At 44.3% G+C, this 24,731-nt stretch overlaps 2 protein-coding genes across 18 annotated transcripts in view; one reads left to right on the forward strand and one right to left on the reverse strand.

The window, feature by feature from the left end:
• Nucleotides 1-5,022: 5,022 nt before the first annotated feature.
• On the reverse strand, nucleotides 5,023-6,680 carry PCBP1 (poly(rC) binding protein 1). The gene has a single exon (XM_045978758.1). It carries the CDS (start codon nucleotides 6,476-6,478, stop codon nucleotides 5,408-5,410), a length of 1,071 nt encoding a protein of 356 aa, XP_045834714.1. The 5' UTR covers nucleotides 6,479-6,680; the 3' UTR covers nucleotides 5,023-5,407.
• Nucleotides 6,681-7,221: 541 nt separating this feature from the next.
• The window catches only part of ASPRV1 (aspartic peptidase retroviral like 1), a 116,777-nt gene continuing 99,267 nt past the window's right edge, over nucleotides 7,222-24,731 (forward strand). For 7 of the 17 annotated variants that reach the window (XM_045978772.1, XM_045978771.1, XM_045978776.1 and 4 more), the window contains exons 1-3: nucleotides 7,371-7,810; nucleotides 8,646-8,736; nucleotides 20,733-20,890. The gene's annotated coding sequence lies outside the window, so the exon portion shown is untranslated. The other 10 variants (XM_045978760.1, XM_045978766.1, XM_045978761.1 and 7 more) reach the window with 10 other exon arrangements.

Here is a 24,731-nt window from a genome sequence, read left to right on the forward strand (position 1 = left end):
AAACAGAACGACACTGGGGAACGATAAGTCATTCTGTAGAGGAGGCTGAAGGCAGAGCCAAGGGACTGGCAGGCCTTGCACTGGTGAGGCTGGTGGGAAGAGATCCTGAAGGGTCCATGAGCTATGCTGAGAAGTTTGGATTTCCTCTTGTAGACCATGCATGGAGGCGGTACTTGATGGCCTTTAAGTAGGGGAGTGATGTGGTTGGATTGGAATTTTAGGAAGGCCCCTCAGGTGGCCAAGCCAGGCAAGGTGGCCAGAGGACTTGGCAGTGGAAGGCTTCTCTGGTGGTGACTGCCTATTTATATGTCTGGCTAGGTGCTGTCTCATTGGCAGGAGGTGACAGGCCCAGGGATGCTGGAGAGTATGTGGCTTCACTACTAAGGGAAGCTAAGAGTAGCAGGGAGTGAGGTTGGTTCAACTCACAAACCTCGAGATCTTTTTGTTTGTTTGTTTGTTTTGTTTTAAAACTCGGGCTCTTAACAAACACTGCTTACCCTCCAGGTGACAGAAGCTGCTCTCACAGTGATCCCAAGAGTGGTGATTCACGTCCCAGCGGCTGGTGCGGGTGGGGTGCGTGGTGGGTGGGGGGTACCTGTGTGTAGGTTGAGTGGGGTGAGAGAGGGGACTGGGGCTTGGGGGATGACTAGCCTTCCAAACACGTGGGACAACTCCCACGGCTATGACACAGCACGTGCTTGTCGACCTGTTCCATCTTCTCGACTGGGGCAGCAGTTGGGGCCCAAAAGCTGGTGGCCCGAATGGGGCTGCAGCAGGAAACACACCAACTGTAGAGAGGGCTTATCGATTTCCAGGCCTCAATCCAGGAGACGATGGGGCATGCTCAAGCTGCCCCAGAGAGAGAAGAGAACAGTCCTGAAATGTAAGTCCTGATAGGAGAGGGAACAAAATGAATTAAATTCTAATAGTCATCCTGGCCCGGCATCTGATTTTCACTGCTCCAAGACCCTCCTCTATCCACTATCGGTTTTTCCCCCATAATCCTTTTTTTTTTAAAGTTTTATTTAAGTAATCTTGAGGCACCTGGGTAGTTTACGCAGTTACTCAGCATCAGACTCTTGATCTCCACTCAGGTTTCCATCTCAGGGTCATGAGTTCAAGCCTGGCTCTGGGCTCCATGCTGGGTGTGGGGCCTACTAAATAGAACAACAACAACAACAATACTCCCTGTCCCCCCAAAAAACCACAACAAAAACAGCAGAACAAACATAGTAATCTCCACACCCAATGTGGGGCTCAAACTCATGACCCGGAGATCGAGAGTCACACACTCCTCTGACTGAGCCAACCAGAGGCCCCTCCCTATTCCTTTCTTACCTAGCTTTTATTTGCAACTTCCATTGGTTCCTTATTATGTGCCTTTAGTGACAGTCCTTTCAAAAACAACAACCCTCCCCGCCAAAATCTTTTATCCAGTCCTCCCCCACTCAGTTTACTGTCCTATTTTTCTCTCTCCTTTGCACCCTCAAGGGTTTGAGCCATTAGTCCCCAGTCTCCACTTCCTTGCCTCCAGGCCGTCCTCTCTTGGTGTAATCTGGCTTCCTCCTATCACTCTTCTGAAATTCTGCTCCCCAAGATACCCGTGGCTTTGGAAGTGTCTCCCAGGTATCCCCTTAAAGTGGTCTCTGAAAATGACTGGGTGGAAGGAATTAAAACAAGAACAACATAAACTATTAGAAATCAGATTTCGGGGGCGCCTGGGTGGCTTAGTGGGTTAGACCTCTCACTTCGGCTCAGGTCGTGATCTCAGGGTCCTGGGATTGAGCCCCGCCTCAGGCTCTCTCTGCTCAGCAGGGAGCCTGCTTTCCCCTCCCTCTCTGCCTACTTGTGATCTCTATCAAGTAAATAAATAAAACCTTAAAAAAAAAAAGTTAGATTTCAATTTATCATAACTGTTGATATTTAATTTTCTTTTTTTAGATTTTATTTATTTGAGGGTGAGCGAGCACATGTGTGCACACTAGCAGCAGGGAGGGACAGAGAGGGAGAGGGAGAAGCAGACTCCCTCCCAGACTCCAATGTGGGACTTGATCCCAGGACCCGAGGATCATAACCTGAGGAGAAGGCAGATGCTTAACCTACTAAGCCACCCAGGCACCTCTTAATTTTGTTTTCTTACATAATATTTAGAATTATGCTTGTATATAGTTTGTAAATAACCATGACTAAAATACATGTATGTAATTTATAAACAAATGTGTAATAGTGTATATGCTTAAGACTTTTTACTGAAGGGGAGCACTTAAAGAAAAATTTTGAAGCCCACTAGTTTTCCGGATAAAGCTCAAACCCTTTATTATGGCATTCAATGCTGTTTTAGCCTCGGTTGATTTTGTGGCTTCCTCCACCTTCCCTTCCCTTTCTATTATGGACTGTGCTTTTAACTATAATTAGCTACTACTACGCATCTTCCAGTTGTACCAAAACATTAAATTTTAGTTCGAAGTATTTTGCACAAAGTAAATGTTCAATTCTGTTAAACCTCTCTGTAGCATTGTTATCCTCCGTCAACTTTGAAACTTTCCTCCTTGACTCCTCTCAAGGACACTGTCCTGGTTTTTCTCCTGCTGCTTTGCCCACTGCTTCTTCCTCAGGGACTTCTGTATTCATTCTACAGATACTTACTGAGCTCCTGTTTTTAAATATATATATATATATATATATATTTTTTTTTCCCCCCCTGTTAATATATTATGGTGACAGGCATAAGAGCTACCGTGGTGAACACGGAGACTAGGTCCATTATCCTAAAGCTCAGTCTCTAGCCCCTTCCTCTCACTTACCTGTCTCCCTATGATTTTGACTTCCCTTCAGTTTGTCTATTTCTAGCTACTTGTTGACTATTTCTCCCTGCAAATAGTTATATCCCTATTTCTGAACTCACTGCTCCCCTCGTTCTAGCTTAATCTAGCCTCCACATTCAGTTTCGATCTCCCTTGTGTTGGCTCTTTTCTACATGTATTCCTAGTAGTACTACTGTCCTATTCCCAGTAATACTACTGTTATTAGAATCCGCTTGAGGCCATGTTCTGGCTGCTCTTCCTGACTTCAGTCCATCCAAGTTGCCCTTTATCCTCTGCCTTGGTGCCTAACTCATTATTTTACGAATTATGGTCAGCTTTGCTTTTGAAAAGGTGGGAGGGGAAAGGGGTTGAGGACAATTTGAGGTCTACTTTTTATAGGGCATTTGACCCACTTCATCCAGCAAATTTTAGGGACTCCGCAAAAACCATTTGGCCTGGGTTTGATGGTTCAACTTATTCACTCCTGCCCTACTCCATGCAAACTTGGTTTATGCTCATTATCTCCAGGAGACAACCCATTTCTGGGTTTTCACTAGGTCTTCCTTTACCTGTCCTGGCCCCTTAGTCCAACTGTCCTCTCTCAGCTTGTCATTTAGAACACATTGTTCTCTTTTAAGCATGTCTTTTCTGTCCAAAGACACTGTGGACAGAAATGGACCTTTGGCTTTCTGCAGTATGAAGTATACTGAAGTCTACTACGTTGTAAGCATGCTCTGCTTTACAAACATGCTCATTTTTTTCCACAAGCCTGAGATGTGTACTTTTAACACCTCTATGTTATACAGAGGTTAAGTAATTTGCCCAAGGCCACAAGTAAGAGGCAGAACTCAAATCTGAACTCAGGTTTAACTCATGAAATTGGGTTCCCTTCAGTGACTGCCTGCCTAACTCCACAGTGGGTGGGTGTGAAGTGCATGGTAGACCCCAGGCTTACCTCCAGGGGCTCTCGGAAGCAGGTCTGTACCTCAGAAAAAAGCAGGTATCCTGTAGAGAGCAACTGAGGCTCAACAGATTATTTATTGCGTGTAATACTCCCCTCTCACAGGAGTTTCTCTTTGTTGTTGGTGGATCTCCCACAGTGCGGGGGGGGGGGGGGTTTGAACTAAGCACTTTGGCACCTAATTGTCCATTGTCTTGAATTGCCATCTTCTAGTGTCTTTGCCTAATCGTAGAGAATTTTTCTTCTTTCATCAAGTCCACTCTACTCCTACTGGTTGGGTGTGGAAATGAGGTTATTAGGCCTTCACAGCAAGATCTTCCTAATCCACTGGTAAAGATAATCAGTGGCATTTAAATCTAAGAGCCTTTTGGGGTATTGTTAAAAATGCAGTCTCCTGATTAGATTTGGGGGGGGTGGGACCCAGGAACCTGCATTCTTCCCACATTCTTAGGCTACAATCAGTGGATCTAGCTACATTCCTGCTTGTGAGGGCTGCCCCATTTAGGCAGGATTATTTCCTTGTATAATGACTTCTCTAACATTGCACACAGCTGAAGAATTAGAAGCTGGGCCTCTTTTGTTTCTGGATTCACCACTTGGAAGGTGTAATAACATCCTCTGACAGGCTGCTTGCCACAGGTGCATGCCTGCCACGTGCACCCCACTGGTACCATCCCTCATTCAGTCCTGGGGGCCCCAAACCCCACCATCCCTATCACCACCCCGCCCTCGCCCTCTTCCAAATTCTCAAACCCACCCTTAACCCTTTCCCTTCCCCCACCTCAGCCTCTCCCTCCAACCCCCCCCCAGCCCTTTTCCCTCCCCCACCTCTCCTCTGGGTACCCCCCAAGCTCCTCCCACCTTAGAACATTTTTTTTTTTGTTCCTAAGTTTCCCCAGTGAGATTGGGTTGGGGGGTGGGGCTAGCTGGTCGGGAGGACACACTGCCATTCATTAGGGTTCCTACGGAAGGGGTTACTTTTTCCATCTCAGAAAACCCTTATTTTCTACCAGAGAAATGGGCAGAGGCCTCTCTCTGGAACTTGGCTGGAGGGATGTCACTCTCCCGGAGGGACCCTCCGTCTGCAAATACCCCAAAGCAGGCCCAGCCTGCCGTGTTCCTTTGTTGGGACAGAAAGGGAATGGAATCTTACCAATAGGTGAAAAGGGCTAGAGAACACCAAGGATGGGCCCACCCTTCTTTCTACAAAGGCCTAACGCTAAAAGGGAAGGGGGAAAAAAAACCACCAACAAAGAGTTTAAGATAGTAGTCCCAGCTTTTTCAAATATGAAGCATTTTTTAACCAATCCATTTTTTAATTTTTAAATTCTTGACATTACAGAACTAAACTGAAATTTATTAACATTCCACTCTTACATTTCTTATCGACAAACAGAAATAAAATTCATGAGCCAAAAACCCAAACAAAACTAAAAACAGGGAAAAGCTTATAAAACTAAATATGGATCCCAGCATTAACAGCTGAACATAGAATGTGATTTTTAAATTCTTAGCGGATGATAAAGTTGTGTAGAAACTGAACACTTACAAATTATTTAAAACCTGGAATCACTGACCAGAAATTACACAGTTGGATCATGGGAAAACAGCAGAAAGGGGTTTTAAGTGAACCTACACTGTTCTAGCTGCACCCCATGCCCTTCTCGGAGGAAAGCCTGGCATTGATTAGATACTGGGCCAGACTAATACTGGCAGCAGAACCAGTGATAGTAACCTGCCTACCAGAGGAGCCTTCCACGGGATTGGCAATTTTGATCTGGGCCCCGGACATCTGGCGGATCTCATTAATGTTGGCGCCTTGGCGCCCGATTATGCAGCCAATTAAGTTATTTGGAATGGTGAGTTCATGGGTGGTTTGAGTAGATGCATCCAAACTTGCCCAATAGCCTTTCACCTCTGGAGAGCTGGAGTCAATTCCGGCGAATCCGGTCCCGCCGTGCATCATGGCAAAGTGAGACTGTTGTCTTGCCACCTGGTTCAGCTTGGCCAGATCGAGCGGAGAAATGGTGTGTTGTCCTTGAATCGAGTAGGCATCTAGAGGTGGTCCCTCCAGGTCATGGGTGGCATGGGGGTAGCCCGCAGCGTCGCTGCACCGATCTTGGCCGCCCGCGCAGATGACTGGAGAGCTGGCCGGCATGGGCTGGTACGGAATGGTCATGACTCTCCCTTGCGGAGACTGGGAGAGCGTCTCCAGCATGACCAGGCAGATCTGCTTGACACACTCGGTGACAGACTGCGGCACGCCAGCAATGGTGATGGCCCGCTCAGTGGAGTTGGGCAGCATATCCCCCGCCACCTGGACCTGGGCCCCCGTACTCTCGCGGATCTCTTTGATCTTACACCCGCCTTTCCCAATCAGGGAGCCGCACTGGGTGGCCGGCACCACCAGCCTCAGGGTGACCGGGGGCCTGCTGGCCGCCGTGCTGTTGGTCATGGAGCTGTTGATATCTTCTTCCAGCTTATCGATGATCATAGCGAAGGCCTTAAAGATGGCATTGGTAGGGCCGGTCAGAGTGATGATTCTCTCCGGGCAATTCCCCTCCGAGATGTTGATCCGCGCGCCACTCTCCTCGCGGATCCTCTTAACCGACTCCCCTTTCTTCCCAATGATGCTTCCTACTTCCTTTCCGTGCATAAGCAGCCGAATGGTGAGAGTCACATTTAGTCCACTTTCAGTCACACCGGCATCCATGGCGAGCGGCGGGCGGCGTTCGGGGGAGTTGGGCTCGTTACGTGGTCAAGTCTTTGGTGCCTGGCGGGGGGAGGGGAGGTGTAGGCCCAAAACTGCCGGCGCGAGGCGAGCGAGGGCCGCGGGAGCGAGCGGGCGCGGGCGGGAGGCCGCGGCGTCGTCGCAGGGGCAGGCGGCGGCGGCGGAGGGGGCGAGCGGGGCCGGGAGCGGCGGGCGGGCGGGTGGGCGAGGGCGCGGCGGTGGCGACTCCGGCGGCAGCCTCGGCGGTCTGGGCGGGGCGGGAAGCCCGCTTTCAACCCCGCGTACCCTCTGACCCCGGAAGTGCTTGCCGCGCAGGACCCCTTGAAAAAAAATGAGGACCCGTCTTTTTTAGGTCACAAGATTGCGCCAACCTCCACATGGTAGTTTTTAGAAACTCTTTTTAACAGCCTAGCGTTGAACATTAAGCCCCGATGGGCAGACGCTGTGAACCCGGCAAGGTTTTAAAACAACGTGCATTTTATTAACTCTAGCGGGACTGGCAAATGTTTTGAAATGTCAGTGTTGTGAATGGGGCTGAAACATTATTTTCCCGCTTTGCAAAAGGGGTTTGGAAGCGGAGCGACACGGGCAGCCCCGGCAGTAACTGCAGGCGGCAGCTGGGACGCCGCGGGTTTAAAACGTGCGCGTGAGGCGGCTAGAGCGCGTGCGCGAGGGTGTGGGGAGACGGGAGGGGCTGCGGCGGTCTTCCGGGGGGGAGGGGCGGCGAGGCGAGGCTTGTGGGGCGGGTGCACGCGCGCGAGGGCGCGCGAGCAGGCACGTGGGGCCCTTTCGTCCCGGGTGCCCGGGCGCCCCGCGCCAGCCCCCACCCTTGCCCCGGTCCCCCAGCGGCGGCCGGTGAGGAAAAAGACCGAAATCCCCCTACTGCCGCCCAAGTAGTGGCTCTGCAGTTGATTCTGGGCAGGCTGAAAACATGGCCATAAAAAAAAGAATGGCGTCCATTTACATAATGCTTTGTTTGCATTTTGCAAGTTTCTTTCGGTTGAACCTAGAGAAACCCCACCTCCTAGTGTTTTTTTAGTCGTGGCCGTCTTGTCAGACATTTTAAGACAATGGTGTGCCTCTTGGGGATCGCATTTAGGGGTCCCGAGTAGTGTCGGCAGGGGGGGGGGGCGGTTTGCGATTTTCCCCACGCCGTTTAAGCTCCCGCTCTGCCTTTCTCCTCTTGGTGCAGACGCCGCGCCCCGCTTTCTACGGGGGCGGCCACTGTCGGGCCCCGCCATCTTGGAAGGCCTTTCTTGCAGTTCGCCATCGCACGTTCCTCTTCGCTAAAGAAAGGTCGTTTGAGTGGCTCGTGTACGTTTATTTCTGTCTGTTTCTCTTTACTTCGGCTAAACCAGACAGAGAAGGCACCCAGACAGACGTGTGCGCAACGTGCTTTAGGATCCCGCAGGGAAAGAAGCTAACGTGGCGGTCCCTCCGCCCTCCCCCCTTCCCCACGGGGTGGCCGCCATGTTTCCAGAACACAAAATGGCGACACGTGTCCTGGATTTGTCGCCAACGAGAAATTGGGGTCGACCCGAAAGCTCCAGAATGCCCCCACCCCCATCCTGTGCGTCTTGGCTGGAGCCTTCCCCTCGCAGCGAGTGCTCTGCACACCCGGGTCCAAACCTCGGCTGCCGAATTTTAATGCATTTCCTCCATAAATTTAAAATGGAAACGTTTATAACTAAAAAATGTAGGCATAGTACTGAGTTCTCGTTAGTTTTAAATTTAGTACTGAGTAATGAGGGGCAGTACCAGTGGTTAATTTGGGCCCCCCCAGTACCGAAGCATTTAGGAATTGCTGCTTTAAGAAATGAGATAGCAAGTTACTGATTTCCTAGACTTTTATCTCAGGCTGGTGTGCTGGAGAGACCAAGAAATGGTCTTATAAATCAACCTGGAAAAAAAAAAAGGATAATTTCCATGAAGCCATTCAGACACCAGTGACCTTTCTCAGAGGGCAGCTGGCTGGTGAACCTCAGTTTACCCACAACTGGCATTCACTTTTAGTGTGGAGGGACAGAGGCAAATGTTACTGTGCATTTACCAGTGCCAGATGCTGCGCTAGCATTTTACTGCATACTATCTTTAATTTTTACAATGATCTTCTGAGGTAGGTGTTACCTCTCTCTCTTTTTTTTAACAGACGCATTCACTTAGGCCCAGAGAGATGAAGTGACTAATTCAAGGTCACACAGTGTGGAGGATGGAATCCCGACCTTCTGATTTCCTTATTGGTGAGCACATTTTCAAATTTTTCTGTAAGTCATGGTTTTAGAATTCAGGTGCTATTTGGATGTTTAGGTGAGCTTGTCATTTAAAGGAACCCCTCAGGTAACCTTTTGGTGCATAGTTACCCCCAGTTTGTATCTGTTTGGGGATTCCCAGTTTTTCCTGGTATGAGCTATATCTGTAAGAGGCTCAAATGTTATTTTTTTAATGAGGTGTTTGGGTGACGTTAGGGAGGGGGAAATGATTCAGTCCTACCCAAAGGTTGAAGTATCTGTCAGTCCAGCCTTGTCTGTGGCACATTTAAATCTACCTGGCTCTGTGGGAGCAAGCAGTTTCTGTGTGTGACTCACTAGCTTCCTTCAGCTGAGCATGGGCATGACTTCCGCCTTCCTCACCCCAATATCCTAACCAAGTAAAAATAAATAATTTGACTTTGGTACCAAGCCTCCATTTCTCTGCAAATATTGAGAGAGCATGACAGTATTATGGAAATGGTAAGTCTGTGAACTCTTCAGTTTAATGTAACAAATAAATTGTAGGCCAAACAATGAATATCTGTATGTGCCTGAATAGGGCTCTACATGCGTGGATGTTAGAGATGGAGAGAAGGGCTTTTTGCTTCTTTTAACTTATGTTAGTGCCCTATATCATAGTTTCTGAGGTGCTTTTGCATTACCTTATATAATTCTACAAACAGCTTTGGTAGGTGGATATGTAATAGCAACAATGACAGTAATGGCATTACTAAGTGCTTACTATGCCAGGCACTGTTTGAAGCTTTATTCTGTATAATTCAGTGGCTCTCATATTTTTTTATTTTAAATATTTTATTTCTAAGTAATCTCTACCCCCAGCATGGGGCTTGGACTCAAAACCCCACGATCAAGATTACATATTCCACTGACTGAGCCAACCAGGTTTCCCAACAGTTTTAAAAGCAAACCACCATAAGAGCTAAATTTTACAAAATAACTCATATATGCACATGTATATGAAACAAAATCTTTGCTGAACAATACTTGTTCTTATTATGTGCAGTATACTCTGGTAGTTTCTGTTCTTTAACATGAAATAAAAAGGCACATCAAAACTAAAATGATGAGAAACCCATTATTAGGTTGTGACCAAAATGATTAATATACACATTTAATCCTCACAAAACCTGTGATGGGGGTGATGTTAATTTCCATTTTGCAGAGATACAGAGGGGTGAAGGATTTTGTCCAAGGCACAGTTATTAAATAGGAAAATAGGGATTTGAATCTAGGCAATCTGAATCCAGAGTCTGTATATTTACCACAATGTAAGATGTGGTTTCTGCAGAGGACCTTGTCTTATAGGAGAGACAGAATTGTTTTGGGAATTAAAATTATTAGTAAATACTAAAAACTGAGGAGGCAAAAAGAGAAATTATATATAATTAGAAATTATATCCTAATTCAAACTATTCTGCTTCTCTATACCTGCCGCATATTTATTTTCCCTAAAGAATATTGTATACATCAGGTCTTTCTACCCAAGACTGCCTGTTTTAAACCTTTTTTGCCTGAAATTTTCCATTAATTTTTTTTTTTAATCTGGGTACCTCTAGGATTCTACCTCCTCCTGCCCCTCAATAAAGATTTCCCCTTCCCAGCTCTCAGCCTCTTTGTTTCCCCTAGAGCCCTACAAACCCTCTCTGCCTGCACAGGCCACATTAGCTGTTGATTAAATTGTAATGTGTCATGTTGTTGATAGTGTGTTTGCACAGGCTACGTGCTGTGGATGACCCGGAAATGTGGTAAAGAGGGCACTGGACTTGGGAATCTGTGGCTCTGGCCGCCAGCTTTAGCTCTGCCACTGTCTAGCTTTGAGAAGTTTACAACCCAATTCAAAACTGGGCTTTGGTTTTCCCATCTGTGAAACAAGAGATTAAATGATGTCTTCTAATTCTGTCTAGGGAGCAATGATATTTGATGATCTTGGTTCTTTATCTCTGGAGGAGGGGAGGGTTATGTAAATATAACTTATGGTAAATTCTCCACTCCCTTCTCCAGACCTGCACTATCTTGTGGATATATAAGTGAATTCCACACCACCCATTTTACAGATGAAGCCACTAAGATATGGAACAATTGACTAAATAGTCATTGCCCCACCCCAGGAGCCTCATGCATGACTCTTCTCCCATTTGAATGACTGCAGGTTGGTTAAGGAGTTTAACGAGGTTGTGAAGGTGAGTCAGGCCTAGACTTTGGAAATTTAACCACAGGATTTATATGCCATTCAGAGGAAGGATTTTTGCTTCTTTTTACTTCACATTGGCATGTTTTGTGAAATAATTTTGAAGTGATTTCATGTTAATCATCACAGACAACTTTGCCAGGAAAGTATTATTATGCCTATTTTTATGGAAGAGCCATCTATGGATCAGAAGGGTGAAGTGACTTGCCCAAGGTTGCACAGCTTGTCAGAACCTGAGCTGGGTCTCTTGAATGTAGGTTGTGTCTTGTTCTCTTCTTGGCTTCTGATGCACATGGAATAGTTTTATCTTTAACTCAAAAAACTTTCAATCTAGTTTTTCTTCTTCTGTCCTAGAGCAGCCAGTCCACTTATGTTACTTTCCTGATTTTTTTTGGTTTAAGAAAACCTCTTTGTCTTTTTTTCTAATGTTTACATTTATGGGTTTGGGAAGTGGTGGGAATTATTCCTCTGGAGACTCTGGAGGCAGGGACCACATTTTTTCCCCTTAATCTACCTGGTCCAGCAAGTGTACAGTAGCTTTTTAAATTTGCCCTACCAACATGCAACATTTATTTTGTCTTTTTTTTTTTTAATTACTTTTCAATGTACTAGAATTCATTGTTTATGTACCAGACCCAGTGCTCCATGCAATACGCGCTCTCCACAATACCCACCTTCCCAACTTCCCACACCCTCACCCCTTCAAAACCCTCACATTTTCAGAGTCCACAGTCTCTCCTGGTTCATCTCCCCCTCCAATTTCCCTCAACTCCCTTCTCCTCTCCATCTCCCCATGTCCTCCATGTTATTTCTTAGACTCCACAAATAAGTGAAACCATATGATACTTGACTCTCTCTGCTTCACTTATTTCACTCAGCATAATCTCTTCCAGTCCCATCCATGTTGCTACAAAAGTTGGGTATTCATCCTTTCTGAAGGAGGCATAATACTCCACAGTGTATATGGACCGCATCTTCCTTATCCATTTGTCCCTTGAAGGGCATCTTGGTTCTTTCCACAGTTTGGCGACCGTGACCATTGCTGCTATGAACATTGGGGTACAGATGGCTCTTCTTTTCACTACATCTGTATCTTTGGGGTAAAGACCCAGTAGTGCAATTGCAGGATCATAGGGAAGCTAACATGCAGCATTTAAAAAAAAAAAAAAAAATTTCTTTTTCTCTTACTCCTTCAGAATTTGCTTCTCATTTTTCTTTTATTTCAAATTATAGTAAATTGGGGCTCGTGGGTGGCTTAGTTGTTAAGCTTCTGCCTTAGGCTCAGGTCATGATCCCAGGGTCCTGGGATTGAGCCTGGCATAGGGCTCCTTTCTTAGCAGGAAGCCTGCTTCTCCCTCTCCCACTACCCCTGCTTGTGTTTCCTCTCTTGCTGTGTCTTTCTCTGTCAAATAAATAAATAAAATCTTAAAAAATAAAATGAAATTATAGTGAATTGAGAGGGCCTTGACCCTATCACTTTCTGGGATACTACAGAGGATAGCTTAAGGAGTATTTGTATATATATGTATTTTTAATGACATTTACCCCTTTATTAATTTATTTAAAAGGCATTATTTATGTGAGAGAGAGAAAGCAGGAGAACACAGAGGGAGATTGAGAGGGAGAAATGGACTCCCCACTGAGCAGGGAACCCAGTGTGGGGCTTAACCTCTGGACCCTGAGATCATGACCTGAGCTGAAGGCAGATCTTCCTTCCCTTTCCCTCTCCTTTTCTTTTCTTTCTTTCTCTTTCTTTTTCTTTCAGATTTTATTTATTTATTTGACAGAAGGAGAGAGAGGGCATGAGCAGGCAGAGTGGGAGATGGAGAACCAGGCACTCTGATGAGCAGGGAGCCTGATGGCAGGGTTCAATCCCAGGATCCTGGGATCATGACCTGAGCCAAAGGCAGACACTTAGCGGACTGAGCCATCCAGATGCCCCACTACTTTCTTTTCTTTTCTTTTTTAAGATTTATTTATTTATTTTAGAGGGAGAGATAGAGCACACCCATGCACAAAGTGGGGGCGGAGTGGGCAGAGGCAGAGGGAGAGGGAGAGAGAGCTTACGCAGACTCTGGGCTGAGTGCAGAACCCTACTTGGGGCTCCATCTCATGACTCTGAGATCATGACGGGAGCTGAAGTTAAGAGTCAGATGTAGATGCCATCCTGGTGCCCCTAGCCTAAGAAATATTTTTTACCCATTTTATGGATTGTAACAAGAGTAATAATATTAATCTCATATACTGATGATCTTGTGCTGCTGTTATGGGGTTATTACTGGGTTTTCTCAGAAACATAAAAAGTATGTTGATGTGCTTTACACAAGTACCCAGGAGGTACAGCAACATTCTTGTCCTAGTTGGGGAAAGTAATGTTCATGGATTCCTTAGGGTTACTCTGACTGAAATAAGGCATGGAGAAGGGAGTGTAGAGAAAAGTTAAAAGGAAAATGAGGGGACGCCTGAGTGGCTCAATTGGTTAAGCAGCTGCCTTTGGCTCAGGTCATGATCCCAGCGTCCTGGGATCGAGTCCCACATCGGGCTCCTTGCTCGGCGGGGAGCCTGCTTCTCCCTCTGCCTCTGCCTGCCACTCTGTCTGCTTGTGCTCACTCTTGCTCCTCTCTCTCTGACAAATAAATAAAATCTTAAAAAAAAAAATGGAAAATAAGAACAGAGTACAAATGCAAAGTATAGGAAGGAAGAAAGGTAAGAAAAGGAAAGAAAAAAGACTAGGGGAGAGGGAAGAGAGGTACACAGGATCGTTGGAAGAGATGTGAAGAAAACAATTCTCGTGTGGTCCTCGTGTGGTGTGGGAAGCATAGGCTGCTGTCTTGCACCAAGAAAGAGCAGCTGATATGACAATTCCTGAGCACCATGTCTCTTTTTTATCCTCTCTTCCCAATGACAGGTTGGGAAAATTGCTTTGCTTTTGCTCTCAGCTGGGGATGTAATTAAGATGCCAGTAATTTTAATATTAGCCTCAGATCAATTAGTATATCAAGGAAAATGTGCTACAAATATCACTTCAAGTATTCTAGGTCAAAATTTATCTTATTCATTCAGTCAGCAAATAGTTTTTTCTTTTCTTAATTTTGTTTTCTTTTCTTTTTCACATTAACTCAACTCCCAGCATGGGGCTTGAACTCAGGACCCTGAGATCAAGAGTCTCATACTCTACCGACCTAGCCAGCCAGGCACCCCAGTCAGCAAATACTTACTGATTGTTTGATACGTCCCAAACACTGAGGATACAGAAATGAATGAGATCCTGTCCTTGCCTTCAAGATGTTTGTGACCAGGAGAGCGACACTGACAAGTAAACAGTTTCACAGTATAGTACATTAATTACTATTTTAGAATACGAGTAAGCAGAGGATCCTATGGGTTTAGAAGAGGGTCCTTGATTCAGCCTTGGAGGGGATCCAGAAAGGCTACCTAGAGAAGTTGGCATTCAGGCTGAGTCCCAGGTTAGCAAATTGTAGGGTAGAGGCAGGAAAGAACTCTGAGAAGGGAAACAAAGGCGTAAAGGCTGAGTGTGTACAGCCCATTTAGAAGTTGAAGACATTTCAGAAAGGATGCTTGCATGATCCAGTTTTTGGTGATGATTGTTCTGCTACTTCAGAAGTGTACGTTATTGAGACTTGATTGTGCTTACACACAGGAAGTTTAAGTCTTATTTTGTAGCAGTGATTCTCATTTAAGATGTAGACATCAGAAATTGTGTTTCTGGTCTAGAGATTCTAAGGAGAAAATGTAAATAAAGCAGTTTTTGAATTAGCAAATGATTGTTCACCCTCTGTGAATAAAGGAAAGAAGATACAGGGCATAGTATATCCCTTTCTTATCCAACTTTTGGATGTGGGTTGTGTTCTGCTTTGATTTCAAAGGGGTGTGTGTGTGTGGAAATTTATGGTTTTTGTTTAGGTGGTTAGGATGTTTGAGTTAGGAAGGAGGGAAGAGAGTTCAAGAATAACTGCTACTTTATGGCAGAACAAAAGAAATACATTTAAATAGCTCATTTCTCTAATCCCACCTACTGAGCACAAGCAAGACTTAGTTGGGAACTTTGTTTCAGAGACAAAGTTAATTCAATCAGACAAAGCATTTGTTCAGCATTATTTGCTGTGTAAAATCTGTTGTGTCTGGATTAAGCACATTGATTTTTGGTTTTTTGTTTTTTTTGAGACATGGTTATAGCTGCATTAAATAAAAACCTTATGTGTATTCATTGGACAATACTGGGATTTTACCTGGATTAAAAGTAAAAAAGTACTGTGTGGAGTAGGGAAGAACGTGCTTAGAAAGTAGCACACAGATTCTGTGGTCATTTCTCAGTCATCTTGACCTCTCTGTAGCACCTGACACTCCCTCCTTGCACTTTAGTTTCATTTGGCTTCTACAATGCCACTCCCTTGGTTTTCCCCTGCCTCACTGGCCCCTCCTTCTCAACCCCATTCCCCCTTTTTTGGCTTCTCATCCCCAGACCCCTTTTGAATCCTCCTTATCTTTTTAGCCTCCAATAATGGAGTACTCGGATCAGTCCGTGCATCCCTTCTCTGTTTACACTCATTCCCTTGGTGTTCTCTTTCAAGACTTTAAATGCCATTTGTACTCTGACAATTCTCAAGTGTATATCATCAGCTTGGATGTCTTCCCCTGAACTCAAGACTCTCTTATCTGACTGCCTGCAGGATATCATCTCCACTTGGTTATTTAATAGCTTCTTGAGCTTAACATATTCAGCAAATTAATTCTGAAACTTCTCTCAGATGTGTACGTCCAGGAGCTACCCGTTGGCTCAGGCATTTGGGCATCTGGCTCTTGGTTTCACCTCAGGTCATGATCCTCTGGGTCATAAGATGAAGCCTTGTGTCAGGCTTCATGCTCAGTGGGGAGTCTGCTTGAGGATTCTCTCTCTCTATCCCTTCCTCTACTCGAGCTCTCTCTCTCTTGCAAATAAATAAATAAATCTTCAAATGTGTACCTCTGCCAGTTCCTTTCCATTTTAGTTTCAGTTGTATTAAATATATGGAGGACTCTCCCTTGACTCCGTTCTTTTCTTTTTAAAGTTTTAATTTATTTATTTGATAGAGAGAGAGTGAGAGAGCACAACCCAGGGGGAGCAGCAGAGGGAGAGGGAGAAGCAGGCTCCCTGCTCCCCAATGCAGGACTCAATCCCAGAACCCTGGGATCATGATCCCAGCCGAAGGCAGACGCTTAATCGACTGATCCACTGAGGTGCCCGATTCTGTTCTTTTTCTTACTTTCCTCATATAGTCCGCTGCACGTCGTGTAAGTTCTACCTTAAAAAACATCCAGGATTTGAATACTTCTTACTGCCTCACCTGCTACTTTTGGAATAGGCTTCCCTTAGTCTAACCTGAACAGTGACCAGAGTAATCCTGTTAAGTGTCTATCAAATCATGCCACTCCTCTGCTGAGAAGTGTCGTCTGGGTCCCACCCATGTTAAAAATTAAAGTCCTTAACGGCGGTCTAGGAGGCCACATAGGATCTTCAGCAGCACATTCTCCACGCCGCCCCTGACATCATCTACCATGTTCTCCTTGTGCTCTGGACACTTCGGTCTCCTTGGAGTTGCTCCAACATGCCAAGCCTTGGACTTCTGTAGTTGTATTCTTTCCTGGAATACTCTTCCAGTTACCAGTATGGCCTCCTCCCTTAACCTCCTTCAGGTTTCTGCTCCGTCGTCCCGTCTAGTTTGTAAAGCGTTCTTTGACTTCACTATTTAAAGTAAAAGCCATCTCCTGCTCTCTGCCTTCACTGTTCCCTTTCCTTACTTAATTTTTTTCCAAGGACATTGTTACTGTTTGATGTACTATTCATTCATTTATTCATATATTTATTGAGGGATGCCTACTATGTGCCACGCACTGTTCTAGAGACTCTCTCTACCACGGTTTATTATTGGTCACCTGCCACTGAAATGTAAATTTCATGATAGCCAGGACTTTGTTTTGCTTGTTGCTATATCACCATCTCCTAGAATAGTGCCTAGCACTTGGGAGTTGAATGAATATGTTTTTCAAATTAATGTTTAGGGCTTATATACCAGATAATGAGGATAATGAGATATACCAGATAATGAGATAATGTTATTCATATCTATATGAATAACATATTGTTTCTGCCTTCAAGTGACGCAGTCTAAAAAATGTTTGTTTTGATCTGAATAGTGCTGTGCTCTCTAACAGGATAAAGTGATACATCATTTTGGAATTGGGGAGGTAAGGATGGGTTTGCAAGGATACCCCATTCCTTAAAGATGAAGTTCTACTCTGTCAGGCTTATTGATAATTTGTACTATTTCTGGGAAGGCAGGATTGCTGATAGTTCATGGGATTACTGGCTTTTGAGTTACAGTTTTTCTTTGGTCTTGTCTTACTAGAGCAGGAGTTTCTTTAAAATCCTGTTATCGGGACGCCTGGGTGGCTCAGTTGGTTAAGCGGCTGCCTTCGGCTCAGGTCATGATCCTAGCGTCCTGGGATCGAGTCCCACATTGGGCTCCTTGCTCGGCAGGGAGCCTGCTTCGCCCTCTGCCTCTGCCTGCCACTCTGTCTGCCTGTGCTCTCTCTCTCTGACTAATAAATAAATAAAATCTTTAAAAAAAAATAAAATCCTGTTATCAGGGGCGCCTGGGTGGCTCAGTGGGTTAAAGCCTCTGCCTTCAGCTCAGGTCATGATCCCAGGGTCCTGGGATCAAGCCCCACAATGGGCTCTCTGCTCAGCAGGGAGCCTGCTTCCTCCTCTCTCTCCCTGCCTGCCTCTCTGACTAGTTGCAATCTCTGTCTATCAAATAAATAAAATCTTTAAAAAAAAAAATCCTGTTATCAGTCTTGGTTCATTTAGATAACTTCTAGGAACCCTCTATCATAGCCACTTCTTCTCAGCATAAGTGAAGGAGTTTTCCATATCTGAAAATTCTTTTCCAGAAACCCTGGTCACCCCCATACTAGCTGTTTGGTCTTAAACCTCTTAGAACCTGTTTCTGCACTGGTCAAATGGAGATAATGATGAATGACACATATCTTCTTGTGAGGATTAAATGACTAAAGACTGATTTTGAGAATGGGGGAGTGGAAAGGGAAAAGAGATAGAGGACTATTTCTTTTCTTTTTTGCGGGGAGGGGCAGAGTGAGAAGGAGAGAGAGAGAGAAAGAGGATCAAGCAGATTCCATACCTAGCACAGAGCCTGACATGGGCTTGATCTCAGGACCCTGAGATCATGACCTGAGCCAAAATCAAGAGTTGGACACTTAACTGACTGAGCCACCCAAGGCGCCCCAAGGATAATTTTTTTTTTTTTTTAAAGATTTTATTTATTTAGGGATGCCTGGGTGGCTCAGTCGGTTAAGCCACTGCCTTCAGCCCAGGTGGTGATCCCAGGGTTCTGGGATCAAGTCCTGCATTGGGCTACTTGCTCGGCAGGGAGCCTGCTTCTCTCTCTGCCTCTCCCTGCCACTCTGCCTGCTTGTTCTCTCTCTCTCTATCTTTGACAAATAAATAAATAAATAATAATAAAAAAAATCTAAAAAAAAAGATTTTATTTATTTATTTGACAGACAGAGATCACAAGTAGGCAGAGAGGCAGGCAGAGAGAGAAACAGTGGGAAGCAGGCTCCCCGCTGGGCAGAGAGCCCGATGCGGGGCTCAATCCCAGGACACTGGGATCATGACCTGAGTCGAAGGCAGAGGCTTTAACCCCCTGAGCCATCCAGGCACCTGACAATTTCTTTTTTTTAGTGAATAGTGTATATTTCTATTTTGGAAAAAAAAAAAAGATTATTTATTATTTTAGAGAGATAGGGAGCAGGATTGAGAGCATGCGTAGGGGTACAGGGAAAGGTGGAGAGAGAATCTCCAGAGGACTCCCTACTGAGCTTGGGGCCCAATAAAGCATGGGGCCCAATCAAGTGTGGGGCTCAGTCCCACAACCCTGAGATCAGGACCTGAGCCAAAATCAAGAGTTGGATTCATAACCAACTAACCCACCCAGGCGCCCCTTGAAAAAAATTTTTAACATGTGTATGTTTCTTTTCTAGCGAGAGGAGTGAAGATTTTTTAATTTACTTTTATGTTTTAAAAGATTTTATTTATTTATTTGACAGAAAGAAACATAGTGAGAGAGGTAACACAAGCCGGGGGAGTTGGAGAGGGAGAAGCAGGCTTCCTGCTGAGCAGACCCTGGAATCATGACCTGAGCTGAAACAGAAGTTTAACAACTGAGCCACCCAGATGCCCCTGAAGATTTTGTTTTTAAAAACAAAGGTGTTAATATATTGTTTTTTTATAGAGTAGGAGGGTTTTTGTTTTGTTTTGTTTTTTGAGGTTTCTGGGAGGGTTTTTTTGGTGCATAAAGGAGACTTTATTAAAGCAGGGGGACAGGACCCATGGGCAGAAAGAGCTGGTTTAGAGTAGGAGGTTTTTAGAAAATACTTCCTTGTCTTTCCACGAAGATACTTACTTCTGTAGTATGAAGGCAGTAAAATACTAGAACCCCACCCCAGGCTGCCCAGTGAGCTGGTATACCATTTTCTTTCTTTCTTTCTTTTTTAAAAGATTTTATTTATTTATTTATTTGACAGAGAGAAAGAGAGATCACAAGTAGGCAGAGCAGCAGGCAGAGAGAGAGGGGGAAGCAGGCTCCCTGCTGAGCAGAGAGCCCAATGCGGGACTCGATTCCAGGACCCTGAATCATGACCTGAGCTGAAAGTAGAGGTTTAACCCACTGAGCCACCCAGGCACCCCAACAACCATTTTCTTTAAGTGAAGTTGGAACTCAGGAAGTAGTAGTCGAAGAGACTCAAAGGGATTGATGATATTAACAACAGCAATAATAGTAATGGCTAACTGATGAACGAGGTACTTTATGTAAATAGTCTTATTTTAATAGCATAGCAACCATGTGAAGGCTGGTTATATGAGAAATAGAGCAGTGTAGGAGTAAGGAGCATAGACTCTGGGGTCATACTTCCTGCCTTGACTTCTCAGCTTTGTCAGTAACTAGCTATGGCCTTGAATTAGAAAACTGCCTTTTTCCTTATCTATAAAATGAGGGTAATAATAGTACCTGCCTAATAAGGTTGTGATGATTAAATGATGTAAGCCATGTAAGCCATGTAAAGCTTAGCTTAGTGCTTGGCAGATAGAAAGTGCTCACTATGGGCTGGAGGGGAGGTGGGTGTGGGGATGGGGTCACTAGGTGGTGGGCATTAAGGGGGCACTTGTTGGAATGAGCACTGGGTGTTAAATGCAACTGATGAATCATTGAACTCTACCTCTGAAACTAGTAATATACTATATGTTAATTAATTGAATTTAAATAAAAAAAAAAGGAACCCCCCCAAAAAGAAGTGCTCACTATGGGGTGCCTGGGTGGCTCATTCAATTAAGTGACTGCCTTCAGCTCAGGTCATGATCTCAGGGTCCTGGGATGGAGCCCCACATCAGGCTACTTGCTGTCAGGGAGCCTGCTTCTCTCCTGTCTGACATTCTCCCTGCTTGTGCGTGCGCGCATACTCTCTCTCTCTCTCTCTGTTTCAAATAAATAAATAAATACAATCTTTTTTTTAAAAAGTGCTCATTAAATGTCACTTATAATAATTAAAGCAGATGGAGAAGCAGAGACTTAGAAAGAAGTAAGGTATGCCTAAGTGACATAGCAAATAAATGACAGAACAGTAATTTGCTCCTGGGCAGCCAAATTCCAAGGCTCTTGTTTTTTTCTTTCTTTCTTTTTTTTTTTTTTTTTTCAAATAGGTTCTACACCCAACATGGGACTTGAACTCACTATCCTGAGATCAAGAGTTTCATGCTGTACCAACTGAGCCAGCTCTTGTTTCTTACCATTATACTGTACCACCATCATGGATTGAAGGGAAGAGATTGGACATGAACTGTACTTTGTCCAACTTGAGGTGAGCATAGATCTGGAGGTCACACCTGAGCTCAGACCTATGTAATGTTTATTTGTGATCTTAAGTATCTTATCACCATAGCGTGTACTGGTTATTTTCTGAAGTGATTTTTTCCTAGATCCAAAGAAATGAAAGAGTGATGGGTCATTTATAGTCTGCTGAGGGGTTGAGTGTTCCCTGGCTGGGACCAGGAAATGGAACTGAATAAACACCTGTATCTTACTGCTTTTGGACTTATGTAGGAGCTTGTCCTGTCTTTCTTGTTACTATGATTGTGTTTCCTAATACAATTGGTAATGATGAGAAGCAGAGCAGTGTATACATTGAGTACTTTATGTGCCATGCATTTGACATCTATTCTTCATTTTTTTTTTTTAAAGATTTTATTTATTTACTTGACAGAGAGAGATCACAAATAGACAGAGAGGCAGGCAGAGAGAGAGAGAGAGAGAGAGAGAGGGAAGCAGGCTTGCTGTTGAGCAGAGAGCCCGATGCGGGACTCGATCCCAGGACCCTGAGATCATGACCTGAGCCGAAGGCAGCAGCTTAACCCACTGAGCCACCCAGGCGCCCCTATTCTTCATTTTTTTTTTTAAAGATTTTATTTATTAATTTATTTGACAGAGAGAGAAAGAGAGACAACGAGAGAGAGAGAAAAAGACGGGGAGCAGCAGAGGGAGAAGGAGAAGCAGGCTCTCTGCTAAGCAGGAAGTCCAAGGTGGGGCTCAGTCCCAGGACCCTGGGATCATGGCCTGAGCCAAAGGCAGTTGCTTAATGACTGAGCCACCCAGGTGCCCACTCGCCCTTAAGATTTTATTTATTTATTTATTAGAGAGCAAGAGTGAGAGCACAAGCAGGGGGAGCATCATCTATTCCTTAATGTAACCCCATAAGGTAGTTACTCTTCCCCTATTTTATAGAAACAAAGAGATTCAGAAACATGCTTAAACTCACATAATCAGTGCTGGGATTTGAATATACAGTCTGGCTCTAGGGTCCACGTTCTTAACCTCTATACTCTACCGTTTCTGTTCTTTTCTTACCTGTCTAGAGCACATAGTATGAGGCAGATAGCTCAGTGTAGGGCCTGTCCTATTTTTCCCATTTGAGAAATGGGAAGCTTTTGACTACTGGGCTAGAAATAAGGAGACCTGTGATTTCGTCAACTTTCTCACCAATTTGCCACATCCAGGACTTCAGTTTTCTCAGCCTTATTGTTCTCATTCATTAAACAAAAGGGTCACTCTAGATGGTCTCTGAGATCCCTTCTAACTCTGATGTTCTCACTGACCATTTGAAGTGAGGAGAATAATACTTGCTCAGCTCCTTGATTTTGGAGTGGTGGTATTTGTGAGCTTTTAGGGACCCTGCTTTGTGCAAGGGAGGATGCCAGATTTGAGGACGGAGAATATTGCCTTCCTAAAGAAGGTAGGTCTGGGCTCTTTTTTGAGGCTAGTTGCCTAGGGAACCTAGCCTCTGGCCAGCAACAGTCAGGAATGCTTTGGTTGAGAGTTGGGAACAGATAACTAAAACTAAGCAGCACATTTAGGTTTAACTTTCCACACTCCCCTGCCGTGCATCCCCCCACCCCACCCCAGCTACCTTTCCTTTACAAACTTGCAGTTTTATACACTTTCTGTATGTTAGTACTTTGTTAAGAAGTTTGCTATTTAATCTTCATAGTAACCTTATGAGATAAGTACTATTCTAAATTTATAAATAATGAAAGTGAGGCAAATAGAGTTAAATAGTTTGTCTGTAGTTACTCAAGTGGAAAGTGGTATCCAACCCACTGTGTTGTACTGCCTGGTTGGAACTTAAAAAAAAAAAAAAGAGGGAGGAACTCTATTAGTGATGTTTGTTTTGTTTTTGTTTTTGTTTTATTAGAATGATAGACTTGGAGTTGGAAAGGGCCTTTAAGGTAATAGTCAATCTCCTTGTCTCCTGTCTGTCATCTAGTTGCAGGAATGCTTTCCATTATCCCCCTGACAGATGATCACCCAAGTTCTTTTTGAATGCTTCCATTGTTGGGGAGCTCATTACTTCTTGAGGAATCCCATTATATGTTGAATAGCTCTCTGGTAAGATACTAGTTTTTGTTTTGAATTTAATTGAGATTATTTCTCATCAGTTTTAGACCTGTTCTTTGGAATCATACAGATAAATACAGTCCGTCTTTCAAATTCCAGTCTTATGAGTGTTTGAATTCACTCTTCCTATTTATAAGGCATTTTGCGGTTTTCTCATAGCATCTAAACTTGCTTTCAATTTGGATTGGTCTGCACAAAAGCAGTCTCTGTTTTTTACTGCTTTAAGTACAGCCTTGCAACAGCAAATACGTATTTCACTTCTTACGGTTAGGCACAGAATATGGGCCCTTCCCACATCTTTGGAGAATGAATGTTTAGTGAGCTGAGTCTCTACAGTTGTATATGAGTTTGGAGGGTTTACAGTCTTCTACTTTTGTAATCTCTAGGACATTAGATTCAGAGCCACACGCTGTCAGAGCTCACAAAATGGCTGGAAGTTTATCCGGGCATTTGCAAAACTGCATTTACTTCATTGGGCCACTAGGTGATGAACAACTCACAAAGCCAGACTTCCAGGGATGGTTGTGTATAGGACAGTTTCTGTTTATACGTGAAAGGCCATCAGAAGTCATCTGGTTCAGCCTCATTAAAAGGTCTTTTTTGGGGGAGGGAAGACATGTCTTGTGTACACTTTGTCTTTCCCAGCTTTGCTCCAGTTTTAAATATTAATTTGAGTAGGATGTTTCTTTCTCTGAGTGATTTTCTTAGAAAAGGGGCATGGATGGTATATTGAAAGTCCTTATATGTCCAATTGTGTGTGTACAATGTATGTATATATATTTTTGTAAGAGTTTATTTTTTGGGGAAGATTTTACTTATCCATTTTATAGAGAGAAAGGGGAAAAAATCGTGTGTGCATGCAAGTGGGGGAAGGGAGAGGGACAAGTTGAGCACAGAGCCGAAGTGGGGCTCAGTCTCATGGTCCCAAAATCTTGACCCTAGCTAAAATCAGGAGTTGGACACTTAACTGACTGAGTCACCCAGGCGCCCCATGAGTTTATTCACAGGTAATGTCTCCACCCAGTGTGGGGCTCAAACTTACAACCCTGACATCAAGAGTCACATGTTCTACCAACTGAGCCGGGCACTCCTGAAGTTTGCCATAATGTAGGAATGATGTCTTGGCTGGGTTTAGGATTCTTAAATAGTAGTTCTAGTCACTACAAAGTCTATATGTAGCTTCTGCTGTATTCAGTTTCTAGTGATACAGATGGGAAGTCCAGTGCCAATAGGATTCTAAGTAATTACCTGTTCTTTCTCTTTGGAAGTTTGTAAATTTTTTCTTCCTGCTTAGCATTTCATCTATCAAGATGCTTTAGGTGTGTGTCTTTTTTTTTTTTTTTTTTTTTAAGATTTTATCTATTTATTTGACAGAGAGACAGCAAGAGAGGGAACACAAGCAGGGGGAGTGGGAGAGGGAGAAGCAGGCTCCCTCCTGAGCAAGGAGCCCGATGTAGGGCTTGATCCCATGACCTGGGATTATGACCTGAGCTGAAGGCAGACACTTAACGACTGAGCTACTCAGGCACCCCAGGTTTGTGTCTTTTTAAAATAACTCTGCTTGCCACTTATTGAACTGTTTAGACTTAAAAATGTGTCTTTTCTTAGTTCAGGGAAGTTTTATTGCTTTGCTTCCTCCTGTTTCCAACCTCCTTCCTTTACAGATGAGGAAACCATGTCCAGAAAGGTTAAGCTACTTACTCAAGGTCACTCAGCTAGTTAATAGTGAACCTAAGCAAATAATTTGATTT

This window comes from Meles meles, chromosome 15 (assembly GCF_922984935.1).
Source record: "Meles meles chromosome 15, mMelMel3.1 paternal haplotype, whole genome shotgun sequence".
NCBI classification, from domain to species: Eukaryota; Metazoa; Chordata; class Mammalia; order Carnivora; family Mustelidae; genus Meles; species Meles meles.